This window comes from Danio aesculapii, chromosome 11 (genome assembly GCF_903798145.1).
Source record: "Danio aesculapii chromosome 11, fDanAes4.1, whole genome shotgun sequence".
NCBI classification, from domain to species: Eukaryota; Metazoa; Chordata; class Actinopteri; order Cypriniformes; family Danionidae; genus Danio; species Danio aesculapii.
In genome coordinates, this window is record NC_079445.1 from 6,267,644 (window position 1) to 6,280,028 (window position 12,385).

A 12,385-nucleotide genomic window follows, 5' to 3' on the forward strand; every position below is an offset into this window, starting at 1 on the left:
GTTTTTATTTCCTTCTACAACTTATGTGAGGGCTACTTTAGTCCAGAACTACAGAAGATGCTGATGCAGGTACACATGGTAATTTTTAAAGTAGAGGAACATACATCACACCTTTCAGCGCTCATAACATAACTCTTCCAGAACCAGAGCACGGTACATAAGGGAAACCTATGCAACAATACTCAAAGCAAGGGTTTGTCCCTCCACCATTAATTATTAGACTTGTGTTCTTCTGGCATAAAGGAGAAGTGGTTGTAAAGCGGTTCACATCTTTGCAGCAGCACACCTAATAGACGATACTGTTGACCATCATGTTTATGGAAACTCTGGCCACCATTACAGCTTAGATCAATTAACCAAACGCATTTTGATGTGTACAACTTGACACCCTTCTTGTCTCTTCTAAAATTAGCCATATATTATGTGGGGAAAACAAATACTATGGAAGTCAATGGTTGCAGTTCATTCATACATTTTCCTTCAGCTTAGTCTCTTATTTGTCAGGGGTCGCCACAGTGGAATGAACCGCCATGGTTGCAGCTTTTCAGCATTTTCAAAAGAAGAAAGGTTTTTGGAACAGGTGGTGGTGATGGGAATGAATAACATGAAGTAAATAGATTTTGAAGAGTGGGGGGGGGGGGGGGGGGGTAGTGCTTGTCTTGTAAACAAGTTATCCCTGTTTATAGCTTGGAATAAAGTTCTGTTCTAATATCTACTAAAGTCTATTCTCTTTATTTCGTAGTTTCTGTTGTGGTGTTGCGGGTTCTTTACACTGACAGGTGTTTTCTGCTTACCACTGCAGTACACCACTGACATACCATTGGTAAGAGCTTAGGTTGTGTAAACATATAATGGTATTGGTATGATACCAATACCATTATACTGCATGTTTACACAAACTAAGCTCTTAAGTTTCATTGCAATGAATGTCAAAGGCATGTTAGTAAAATCTATGCTTGTCTTAACAAACCTGAACATTGTTATTAACACTATGGACACTAAACATGTAATTTTTTAGCCAAGAACCTGAACGACATAACATTTTATGTCTAACAGACTAATAATATTAAGTTTAACTTTGTATAACTTAAAAATTGTATTAAAAAGGTCAAAGCAACATAACAATATCTGTTGTCTTGACTTTTTAATCCCTATATTTTTTACTGCGTAAGAAATGCCACTACACATCAGCATATGTGAAACCACTGAAACTAGATTTCACACATTTAAAAGGGTTTAACTGCTATGCTAGTGTAGTTGTAATGAAACTTTTACTACACTGTTACTACAATAGAACCTTGTTTAAAACCAATACTATAGCATAATGAAATATACTGACATCTTTGTCTGTAGACTTCTTATTTGCATTTTTTTATAGCTGAACTTTTGTGGCCATGTGTTGGTTGTAGGCTATATTTATAAATGTGACCCTGGATGTGTTTTATGTATCACGGCCAAATATTGTCATATCATTACAAACCATGTTTGTATGGTTTTGTTTTTTGTTCGAATGTTAAAATTTTTTTTACCGAAGACAAAGGGACTTTAACGTTGTCGAAAGACTTTTATAAACATGGAGGAAGTCGGGTCACGACGGAAGTGGATGGTATGGAAAAATGGCGGCGCTGATAGGTGAGTAAACCAGCTTGCTCTCAAATAATTTTAAGTCTCTTGATAACACAAAATCTCTATTACTGCATAATATATAGATAGAATCAATTAACTAAATAACTAAACTGCATTGCGTCTTACGTTGTTATATGCATTTATCTGCGCTATGAAGGACTTTAGCCGCTGACCTTGCTATTCAACATTACGAAACTGAGACTGACAGATACAAACAACTCAGTTTATTTGCAGGACGAATTTGAGCAGAGACATGTTTTACTAACTTTAGTTATTCCTTTGACAATGAAGATCCGTACAGACGTGCGATATTCAGTTTTTTTTCCCAGTAAATCGCTGTCACAAAGCACTTATAATGCACAATGACGCAGTAAATGGTTCAAGAATGGAAATAATAATACAGATATTTCTGTGTAAAGTTAGTTTAAAATAATCTGTACCAACTCACTGAGCTGCGTTTTATTCGTAGTATTTATATTTCAACGATCTGTTATTGTTTACATTACTAAGGCAGATTTGTGTGGTTTGTTTCTATCGTTGTATTATGATTTTAATTATACAGAGATTTATTTTGTTAAATTGATTTAAAAATGAACGTGACAAAATAGTGCAAATAATCTAAACTAACTCTGAAAGTCTGTGTTATTTTAGTTCCCCGCCTTCCAGCACTTGGCTCTTTTAATCTGAGGTAAGATTCAGAATGTATTTGAACTGTCCATCATTAAAATGTTTATTAGATCTATTACAGTGACTCTATCTATCCATATATCCTTTCATACAGTGACACTAACTTCTCCTAAAAGACTAAGATGATGTACAAGAGGCATTATTGAGGAGAATATATATATATATATATATATATATATATATATATATATATATATATATATATATATATATATATATATATATATTATTTTATTTTTTTTTAGCTAATATAGACAGTTTAATTATTTTTTAAAAAATCACTAAAGATGTGATTAGAAATTATTTTACCAAACATAAAACACATTACACAAACCTACTAAAATTAAAAATATATAAATCTGTCAAGTAAGTGGCGGTTCATTCTCACGTGGAGACCCCTGATAAACCAGGGACTAAGCAGAAAGAAAATAAATAAATGAATGAAATCTGTCAAGTCAATAACATTAAAACTGACATTAATTAAATCTTAACAATCTGCTGTCATTTCTGATATTTAGGATTTAGATTTAATAGTACAGCGACGTAAACATTGCAAACATTGACAACTAATCTTGTTAGATTCAAATAATGTAGTGTAAAAACATTGTGAAACATCAATATCTGTGCATTGTCCATTAATTTAAAAAGCTTATTAGACGTATAGTCATTATGAAGTGACACAAATAATGTATAGTTTTACTCATTAATTTAAAAAAAAAAGCTTACATTAGCGAATAAAACACAAGGGATGCCTACTGGGCAAAAGGGGGATGTCTCTCAGACACTTTTAGAGGCTGTCATTCATTCATTCTCACCATTCTCAAGGTCTTGGTCTCTTATCCGTGTGGGATAAAAGAACGGCATCTTAACTTCGTCTTTCGTGAAAATCTGCAGGGTGCCCAAACTTTTGCAGACGTCTTTATTTTCTTTTGTTTTCTGTTATTTTGAAAGTGTAAATGATGGAAATAAAGTCTAACCTTTTTGACATATTATAAGATTGTCTGATCTGTAATTTGGTGTCTTCTGGAGTTTGTTTTTTTCTCCTTCCTCCATCTTTCCTTGGCTTCTTTATACACATTAATACAAATTTTTACCTGGGGTGCCCAAACTTTCGATCCCCACTATATATACATACAATATGGCAAAATGTAAACTCAATCCTTTTTTTTTGTTCATTTGTCTAAGTTGTTAATGCTTCCAGCTTTAAAAGTTATTATCATAACAATGACTGATGCAACAAAAGTGTGAGGGTTTAAATTACAGTTTAAAATATTGTTTATTAACAGATTACACATTTAACCTTAAATTAAAACAACTTAGTAAAATACATTTAAAAAGACATTTAATCTGTTTAAGGTCTGTCATCACGAGGTATATTAAATGTGCAAAACAAACAAAAATATATACAGCACAACCTCCAGCAAGTCCACACAAATTGTAAAACATTCAGGTTTTTTTGGGTGGGTGATATTTTTTTAGGTGATTGAATATGTTGATTGTGTTGCCAGACTTGGTTTTCACAAACCATTGACATACATTACAGATCGTTTTAATCTGCTCCTCATCACACTTCAGATAGTCAAACCACTTCTGCTCCACGGAAAATAAGCAGTTTTAATACTCCGATGTAATTCCTATATCACAAACCTCTATCAACATTTTCAATACAAGTCATTATTTTAAAGATTATGACTTGACAATCTGATTTTACTTTTATTAGAGGTGAGTTCAGGTGACGGAGTGTTTTGAGTTAGTTGAACTACCTGCAGTTTAACGTTAGTGTATAATGCCAAACTGGCACACAAATTATATATCTGATTGCCATATCTTACCTGTTAGTTTTGGTTTAAAAGAACAATATAAGTGTTTGACAGGTGCTCTGTAAACCTTTGTGAAACCCAAAATATTATACTTGAACTATATACTTGTATGTTGATTACTGCATTTGCTTAAAAGTGTTTGTTTTGTGATTTAGGGCCTTTTCATCATTTTCTGCTCATAAGAAGCTTCTTCCATCAGAGAGCAAAGATGAAAACTCTTCATGGTGCGTATTGATGGTTTGTTGTTTTTGGAAGTTGCAAATCAGAGCCAATTTTGGAAATGAAGTTGTTCATTGACTGAATGTACCCATTTTTTGTAGTCTGGTCCCATTCAGGGAGAAAAGCACAGCTCTGGCAGCAAAACCATCTTCAGCCGTGAGCAGCAAGGGTGAATACGTCATCACCAAGCTGGATGATCTGGTCAACTGGGCACGCAGAGTATGTGACCGTGTACACACTCTCAAACTAAACTGTTTTTGAGTTTATTTAATGCTCATCATCAGTGCTAAAAATACAGTTTAAACCAAAAAAAAAATCTGTAAAATTATAAAAATTGAAATGAATATGTTTTAAAATATATTTTATTTTTTGTGTTTCCCTGTTTTGTATTATATTCCTTATTTATTTTGATTAATGTATTAATTTAATGACATGTTCACAGTCTGTGATGACTTTTTATGAACATAAATATATTTTATCATTAAAAAAAATATAGAATAAACCCTTATTGATCATGATTTTTGCTGTAATATCCCATTCATTGTTGATCAATTGATGACTTTCACTTTTGAGAAGTCCAGATGTGTGTAAAATATCAATATACTAAACTGAACACAAATTATTATTGGAATAAAAAAATGTTTATATTTTAGTGGCTAGTGCAGGCATGGGCAAACTCGATCCTGGAGGGCCGGTGTCCCTGCAGAATTTTGCTCCAACACTAATCAAACACACCTGAACACCCTAATTAGTGTCTTCAAGATCACTAGAAAGCTACAAGCAGGTGTGTTTGATTAGGGTTGGTGCAAAACTATGCAGGGACACCGGCCCTCCAGGATCGAGTTTGCCCATCCCTGGGCTAGTGTGATACATTTTTTTCCCAGTATACTTTAAATATAAGGTTGTTTCAGAAAACAGCATTTATTTAAAATAGAAACCTTTAAGTTTTACCAGGGTGTAATGATGCACTTTTATGTTGAGACATCACAAATTGCAAAGCATTTTCATACAGTAGGTTACTAATATAAATATGTTTGATGAATAATTTTTGCTGTAAAACTGTGAAAATGAAAAGAATTAAGGCAAGTTATTTATACGCAGTGCTCAGCGTATGTATGAGTACACCCCCTTTTGAAAATGATTATTTTTATCTATTTCTCAGTGAATATGGATAATATTTATTGATGCATTTGAACAAAACAGATTTATTAAACAGATTTATTTATTAAAATGATTTTAGTCACAGAACATAAATGATCAAAATTGCTTATATTTTTGGCTTCTCTTGATTTTTTTTTTTTCTTTTTTTAAATTTGTATTTAATATTTTTCTATAACACACAAATTTGGGCTTCTATTTTTTGACCCATTATTGTAAGTTATTTTGTTAGATAAGCTCCAGATTTGCCTTCAGTACTGACTAAACTAATGCATATGCACACATATAATATTGTAAAGCTTCCTATAGCAAATGTTCATTTAAATGAGAGATTTGTGGGGGTGTACTTGTATATGCAGAGCACTGTAACTGTATTTAGTGCAGGATTCTTAATTTCATTTCTGTTTACATTTTCAGAGCTCCTTATGGCCCATGACGTTTGGCCTGGCATGTTGTGCAGTAGAGATGATGCACATGGCCGCCCCGCGCTATGACATGGATCGCTTTGGTGTCGTGTTCAGAGCCAGTCCCAGGCAGGCTGATGTCATGATCGTTGCGGGGACGCTCACCAATAAAATGGCTCCTGCATTGCGGAAGGTATTGGTGCCAAATCAAATTTAGTAAACTTCCAATAGACCAGTGGCTCTCAATTCCTGTCCTCGGGGCCCTCCACCCTGCACGTTTTGAGTCGCTCTCTTATTTGACACACAAAGGTCAGTTCATGGATCTTACTGTTAATGAGCTGATGATCTGAATCAGGTGTGTTATGCAAGATGTACAAAATGGAGGGGTCCTGAGAACCGGAATTGAGAACCACTGTATTAGACAGATGTGGTGACATTATCTTATACTAAAATTCTGTTGATACTTCTTTATGCATTGTTTGTCAACATTTGACAGTTTATGATGAACTAAGGTGTGCAGTTCTTTTATAGGAAATGTCTAGCTAAAGTCATTCCAGGCAGGTCTTGACCACATTATTATTTCATATCACTGCACCAAAGGATTTCATCTATTTCAAAGGCCTTTACAGCCAACAACAATCAAATCAACTGAAACCTATGAATTGACCATACAATTAAATGTGTGTACATAAATTATATTACATGTATTAGGATTCATGATATATTGTTTTAGTATCTATATCGCAATGTGTGAATCTGCAATAGGCACATCCCAAGATCAGCAATATCAATTTGGGATCATAGTTGATCAGCACCATAATTCAGAATGTGATTTGTGGGGTCATCGCAAAGTTTAACCCTAAAAGGGAGTAAAACATTTTCATTTGGATGTATTTGTAGGACCTGTTACTGTAAAATTTAAGCAAACTTAAACCAAGAAGTTTCAAAAGTATATAAGCCCAAAATTATTTGTATTTAATTATTTATACAATGAAGACTGTACTCTGTACAGTGTTATTTTATATTGTATTATTGAATTTTTGCACCTCAGTACTGTATAATACTAATAAAATTCATTTGTATCTGTTCAGTTGTATTTTATTTTATGCAGATATTCCTCAGCAAAATAATCCCAGTTAATGTAAAATGAATGAATTCCAAATAGTTATTAATAGAGTTATAAGTAGGCCTAAACGGAATCTGCATGTGCAGATTTCCGCAGATTTTTAGCCCATCATTAATTCTGTTCATTTACTTGAGTAAAATGTGTGTAAATCTATATTTATTCAGTTTTTAAATTACAGTAATAATATTGACTATTATGAAAATGTTCATCTGATTTATGTACAATACAGTTTGTACAGTAATATTTTAGTCTTTAAGTAGATATATTATATGAGAGACTTGCTTTGTTTACCAAATAAAATTAATTAATTTTATTTGGTAAACAAAGCAAGTCTCTCATATAATATATCTACTTCATTTTAACTCGTATAAAATATCTATCTAATTTTAAATAAAAGTTAAAAATATATTATTTTTTATTTCATATATTAAGGTTTTAGTTAGGATAGTCCCAAAATAATTCCGCAGAAATACGCAGATTTTTTACAAAATTCTCTGCAGAAATGGCAGAGAATTTATAAGTCATCTTGTGAAATTATATTCATATCACAATATACATGCAATATCGTGCAGCCCTAAAATGTATATAATTCTGCGTTAGTCCGCATATCAGTGCCTGATACAGAGTTGGAATTAGTATCAGAGGCCTGGCATAAGATATGTAAGAGACTAGTCAAAGAGTGTTTTAAGGCTAAAAAAGTCTAACCAATGTCCTGAAATACAACATTGGACCAATCTTGAGCTGTAGTAACCATAATTTAAGAGTACTAATTGAGCTCAGTCTATTTAATTACTAGAAAATAATGCACCTCCTCAAGCGTGCAATACTTACTAACGATTCAACAGTAAGTAAGGGTTTCTTGCAGTTTTTTGGTCACAATTAAATTTTCTCCTTAATCTATGGTGTAATGACTTTTCTGGATTACCATTTATTTTAGGGTTTCATTGTAGCTACTGAGTAATATTAATTAACTATGTGTGCGTACTGTATGATTGGGGTTAGAATGTAGTTAAGTTTAGATTTCGCTGCATGTAATTGTGCATAATTAATTGTAATTAGTGTAGTAAGTTTAAGGACCGTTTAAAAATAAAGTGCTGCCCTTTTCTGCTACTAATTTCTGAATGTCTTGCTAATTGCAGGTGTATGATCAAATGCCAGAGCCCAGATACGTCATTTCCATGGGAAGGTAAGAATCTTCACAAATACACTGATCAGGAGAGATCATTAAATTATGCAGTTTTTCATTAATCTTTAATCATTAACATGGTTTCTTTCTCTCTGGTAGCTGTGCTAATGGAGGTGGCTACTATCACTACTCTTATTCGGTGGTCCGTGGTTGTGATCGCATTGTTCCAGTTGACATCTATGTCCCAGGTTTGCTTTATTTCAAGTTCTGCAATGGCACTTTTTCACTGAATGGTATGGTTTGGTATAGTACAATATGGTACACATTTATTTCCGTTTCCACTGTCAGAAGTACCAAAATATCAAAACATGCTCTACGACTGCATCCGAATTTGACTACTACTAGTAGGTACTGCATTTGAATTTGAATTTACTATACGGCCACTAGAAAAGTACTTTCTGTATAGTTTGAGTGTGAGTAGTATGAATGGAGCTCAGATGTACTATATCCAGCATCTGTCATTATAACGTGACCCACCTGTGTCAGTTGCGTTGCTTTACTCCTATTCATGAATTCTGTCCCATGCCATCATGGGGTTGCGTCCATCAAATGCACTCTTCAGAATCTCACCGGGAATAGTTGGTCATCAGGGTACTTCTCGCATGCTTGTTTCAAAAAATTATTATTTTTTGGATGCTATGAATTCAGACGGCCCTTAACAGAGCGCCTCTAAGTCCATACTCCCCGAGCACCCTTCACAGAATGCCACGAGGGACACAGTCAAATGCCTTCTCCAAGTCCACAAAACACATGTGGACTGGTTGGGCATACTCCCATGAACCCTCGAGCACCCTGATGAGGGTATAGAGCCGGTCCAGTGTACCACGGGCCAAATGAAAACCGCATTGTTCCTCCTGCATCCTAGGTTCAACTCTACAACATCGCATGGAGGTCGGGGACAGTAACTCTGGACTGGGCAACTGGGGTGGTGGTTCCCATTTTTAAGAAGGGGGACCAGAGGGTGTGCTCCAACTATAGGGGGATCACACTCCTCAGCCTCCCGGGGAAAGTCTATGCCAGGGTGCTGGAGAGGAGGATCCGGCCGATGGGTGACGTGTCAGCCAAGACAGCCCTACAACATCTAGAGACCCAAGATACACAGGGTGAATCTCATTCACCCCCGCTGCTTTGCCACTGCAGAGCTTCATCCCTGTATGAACAGAGTAAGAGTCTGTTTCGCATTGCAGGCAATTAGTCAGATTTGTTTCCAGTGCCTGTTGGACTCCGGCAGGGCTGCCCCTTGTCACTAATTCTGTTCATAATTTCTATGGACAGAATTTCAAGGCACAGCCTTGGGCTGGAGGGGGTCCGGTTTGGGGACCACAGAATTTCATTTCTGTTATTTGCAGACAATGTTGTTCTGTTGGCTTGATCGAACATGGACCTTCAGCATCCACTGGGGAGGTTTGCTGCCGAGTGTGACGCACCTCCAAGTCTGAGGCCATGGTGCTCCACCAGAAAAGGGTGGTTTGCCATCTCAAAGTTGGAGGAAAGTCCTTAACCCAGATGGAGGACTTCAAGTATCTTGGGGTTTTGTTCATGAGTGAGGGAAGGATGGAACGTGAGATTGACGGGCGGATTGGTGAAGCGGCAGCAGTATTGCGGTCAATGTACCGGTCCATTGTGGTAAAGAAGGAGCTGAGCTGAAAGGCAAAGCTTTTGATTTATCGGTCAATCAACGTTCCTACTCTCACATATGGTCATGAGCTTTGGGTCATGACCAAAAGGACAAGATCTCGGATACAAGCGGCCGAAATAAGTTCCCTTCGCATCATGGCAGGGCGCGCTCTTACTGATAGGGTGAGGAGCTCTGACACTCGGGAGGAGCTCGGAGTAGAGCTGCTGCTCCTCCACATCGAGAGAAGTCAGCTGAGGTCGCTCAGGCATTTGTTTCGAAGTGTCTGGGGAGAGGGAAGTCTGGGGTTTTCTCCTTAGACTGCTGCCCCCGTGACCCGGCCCCGGAAAAGCGGCAGAAAAGGAATGAATGACTGAATGAATTCAGACATACTACTCTGCTCGGATACTGTTAACATGCTAAATAATATGGAAGTATGCGATTTCGGATGCAGCCTACAACTTAGTTTAGCATTTTATGCCAAGGGTAACTAGCGTACCAACAGTATAGTAGCAACAGGGTTGAGCTATAGTAGATTTGCTGCTAAACGCTATTGATTTACATAGTCATCATTTCCGTGTGCAGCAAGCCAGGGGAGCAACAACACATGAAGCACCATTTTTAAATAAAGTGCCAAAACACTACACTAATACAATGACAGTGCGTGGCAATGAACCAAACAAAACTTGTCATTAGCCCCTTTCACAAATACAGACCTTTCTGGAAAACTCCAGAAACGTGTGTATGTCTGAACAGGCCCTTTTTAAAAATACTGGTAAATACGTTCTGGAAATTTTCCGGAAAGAGAAGTTGTAAGATTACCGGTAATTTGCCAGAATGCTGCGCTGAATGAACGCAGAAGGAAAATTGGCAGAAAGCACGCGTTACCCCTCACATGAGATGTCTACTTCAGCCAATCAGAACACTGACGCATTCACATCTGCGCGGTTTATGAAAATAAAAGCCTGTGAGTATTTTTCCAGACACATTTAGCTGCTAGATGTTAGTCAGAAAACGTTTCTATGTTCCTTAATGACCCCTAAAATTTTCAACTAAACAGAAATTGAAACCGTTTCCCAGACAATGTTTAACAGTTGCCAAAGTAGTGAAATAAATGTCCAAGCTACCACGTGTTACCATGAGTACAACTGCAATCACCGTCAGAAGGCGATATTATAACTTCTGAATACTGTTTGACTTCACAGGATGTCATAAATCATTGTTTATTTTATTTATATCTTTTCTCTGTTGTATTTAACCTTTTATTTAACTCATTTCTTTTTTTATTACATGTTAGCCCGATATGCTCCCTTACAAAATCATCTTAGTCAATCTAAAATGATAAATCCTTAACAAGTAGAGCTATTCAAGTCCTCTGGTGAAATTGTATTCATATTGCAATCTATATTACAGTAAAAGAAAATATGTTTGTTTGTTTTTTCTAATATCATGCAGCTCTAATAGTAATAAATAAACTCTGGTCTTCATCAGAATGTTCTCTAATTAATGGATAATAATGTCTCTCCCACCAGGTTGTCCTCCTACAGCAGAGGCTCTGCTTTATGGAACGCTGCAGTTGCAAAGGAAGATCAAGCGGGAGAAGAGAATTAAAATTTGGTATCGCAAGTGAGCTGTGATTCTGTCTGTGTGTCTGTTCTGAAATGTATATTTAATAATGGTCATTTGTTGTGCTCGGAAGGCTGATTTCTCTGGAGCTGCTCTGGTTTGAGTCCAGCTCCTCTTTGTAGCTGCAATAAAAGACTTTCTGCTTTAACACCGAGTGCAAGGAGTTCTGTTGATGCAGATGTTCTGTCATTGTCACACTGTTATTATCATTGTGTATATAAAAACAAAACGCTCCAAAAATAAGTGTTTGAATGGTCAAAATTAATTTTTTTAATAAGTATGAATGCTTCATAATCGGTTGAAAATTGTTTTGTTTTTGTTTTGCAATCTCACAGTTTTACAACAGTTCCCAAGACTTAATTGTTCTTTACATCAAGGGTAGTATATGCTGTGCTGACTTGATTGAGGATTGAGTCCTTACCCCAGATGGAGGAGTTCAAGTATCTTGGGGTTTTGTTCACGAGTGAGGTAAGGATGGAACGTGAGATTGACAGGCGGATTGATGCAGCAGTAATGCGGTCAATGTACCGGTCCGTTGTGGTAAAGGAGCTGAGCCGAAAGGCAAAGCTTTTGATTTATCGGCCAATCAACGTTCCTACTCTCACATATGGTCATGAGCTTTGGGTCATGACCAAAAGGACAAGATCTCGGATACAAGCGGCCAAAATGAGTTCCCTTCGCAGGGTGGCAGGGCGTGCTCTTACTGATAGGGTGAGGAGCTCTGACACTGGGGAGGAGCTCGGAATAGAGCTGCTGCTCCTCCACATCGAGAGAAGTCAGCTGAGGTTCCAGACATTCCAGAAAGGTCTAAAACCAGCTTGACCAGCCTAGCCGGGTTGGGAGCCCAGCCAAAACCAGCTATGTCCAGCTTAAACCAGGCTGGTCAAGTGGGTTTTAGCTTGATTTAGCTGGTCATTT

General features: G+C 36.6%; 1 protein-coding gene across 1 annotated transcript; it reads left to right on the forward strand.

Moving 5' to 3' along the window:
* Nucleotides 1-1,580: 1,580 nt before the first annotated feature.
* Nucleotides 1,581-11,615, forward strand: ndufs7 (NADH:ubiquinone oxidoreductase core subunit S7). The gene is made up of 8 exons (XM_056468653.1): nucleotides 1,581-1,632; nucleotides 2,278-2,314; nucleotides 4,289-4,357; nucleotides 4,454-4,571; nucleotides 5,928-6,107; nucleotides 8,180-8,226; nucleotides 8,326-8,414; nucleotides 11,374-11,615. Exons 1-8 carry the CDS (start codon nucleotides 1,617-1,619, stop codon nucleotides 11,469-11,471), a joined length of 654 nt encoding a protein of 217 aa, XP_056324628.1. The 5' UTR covers nucleotides 1,581-1,616; the 3' UTR covers nucleotides 11,472-11,615.
* The last annotated feature ends 770 nt before the right edge of the window (nucleotides 11,616-12,385 follow it).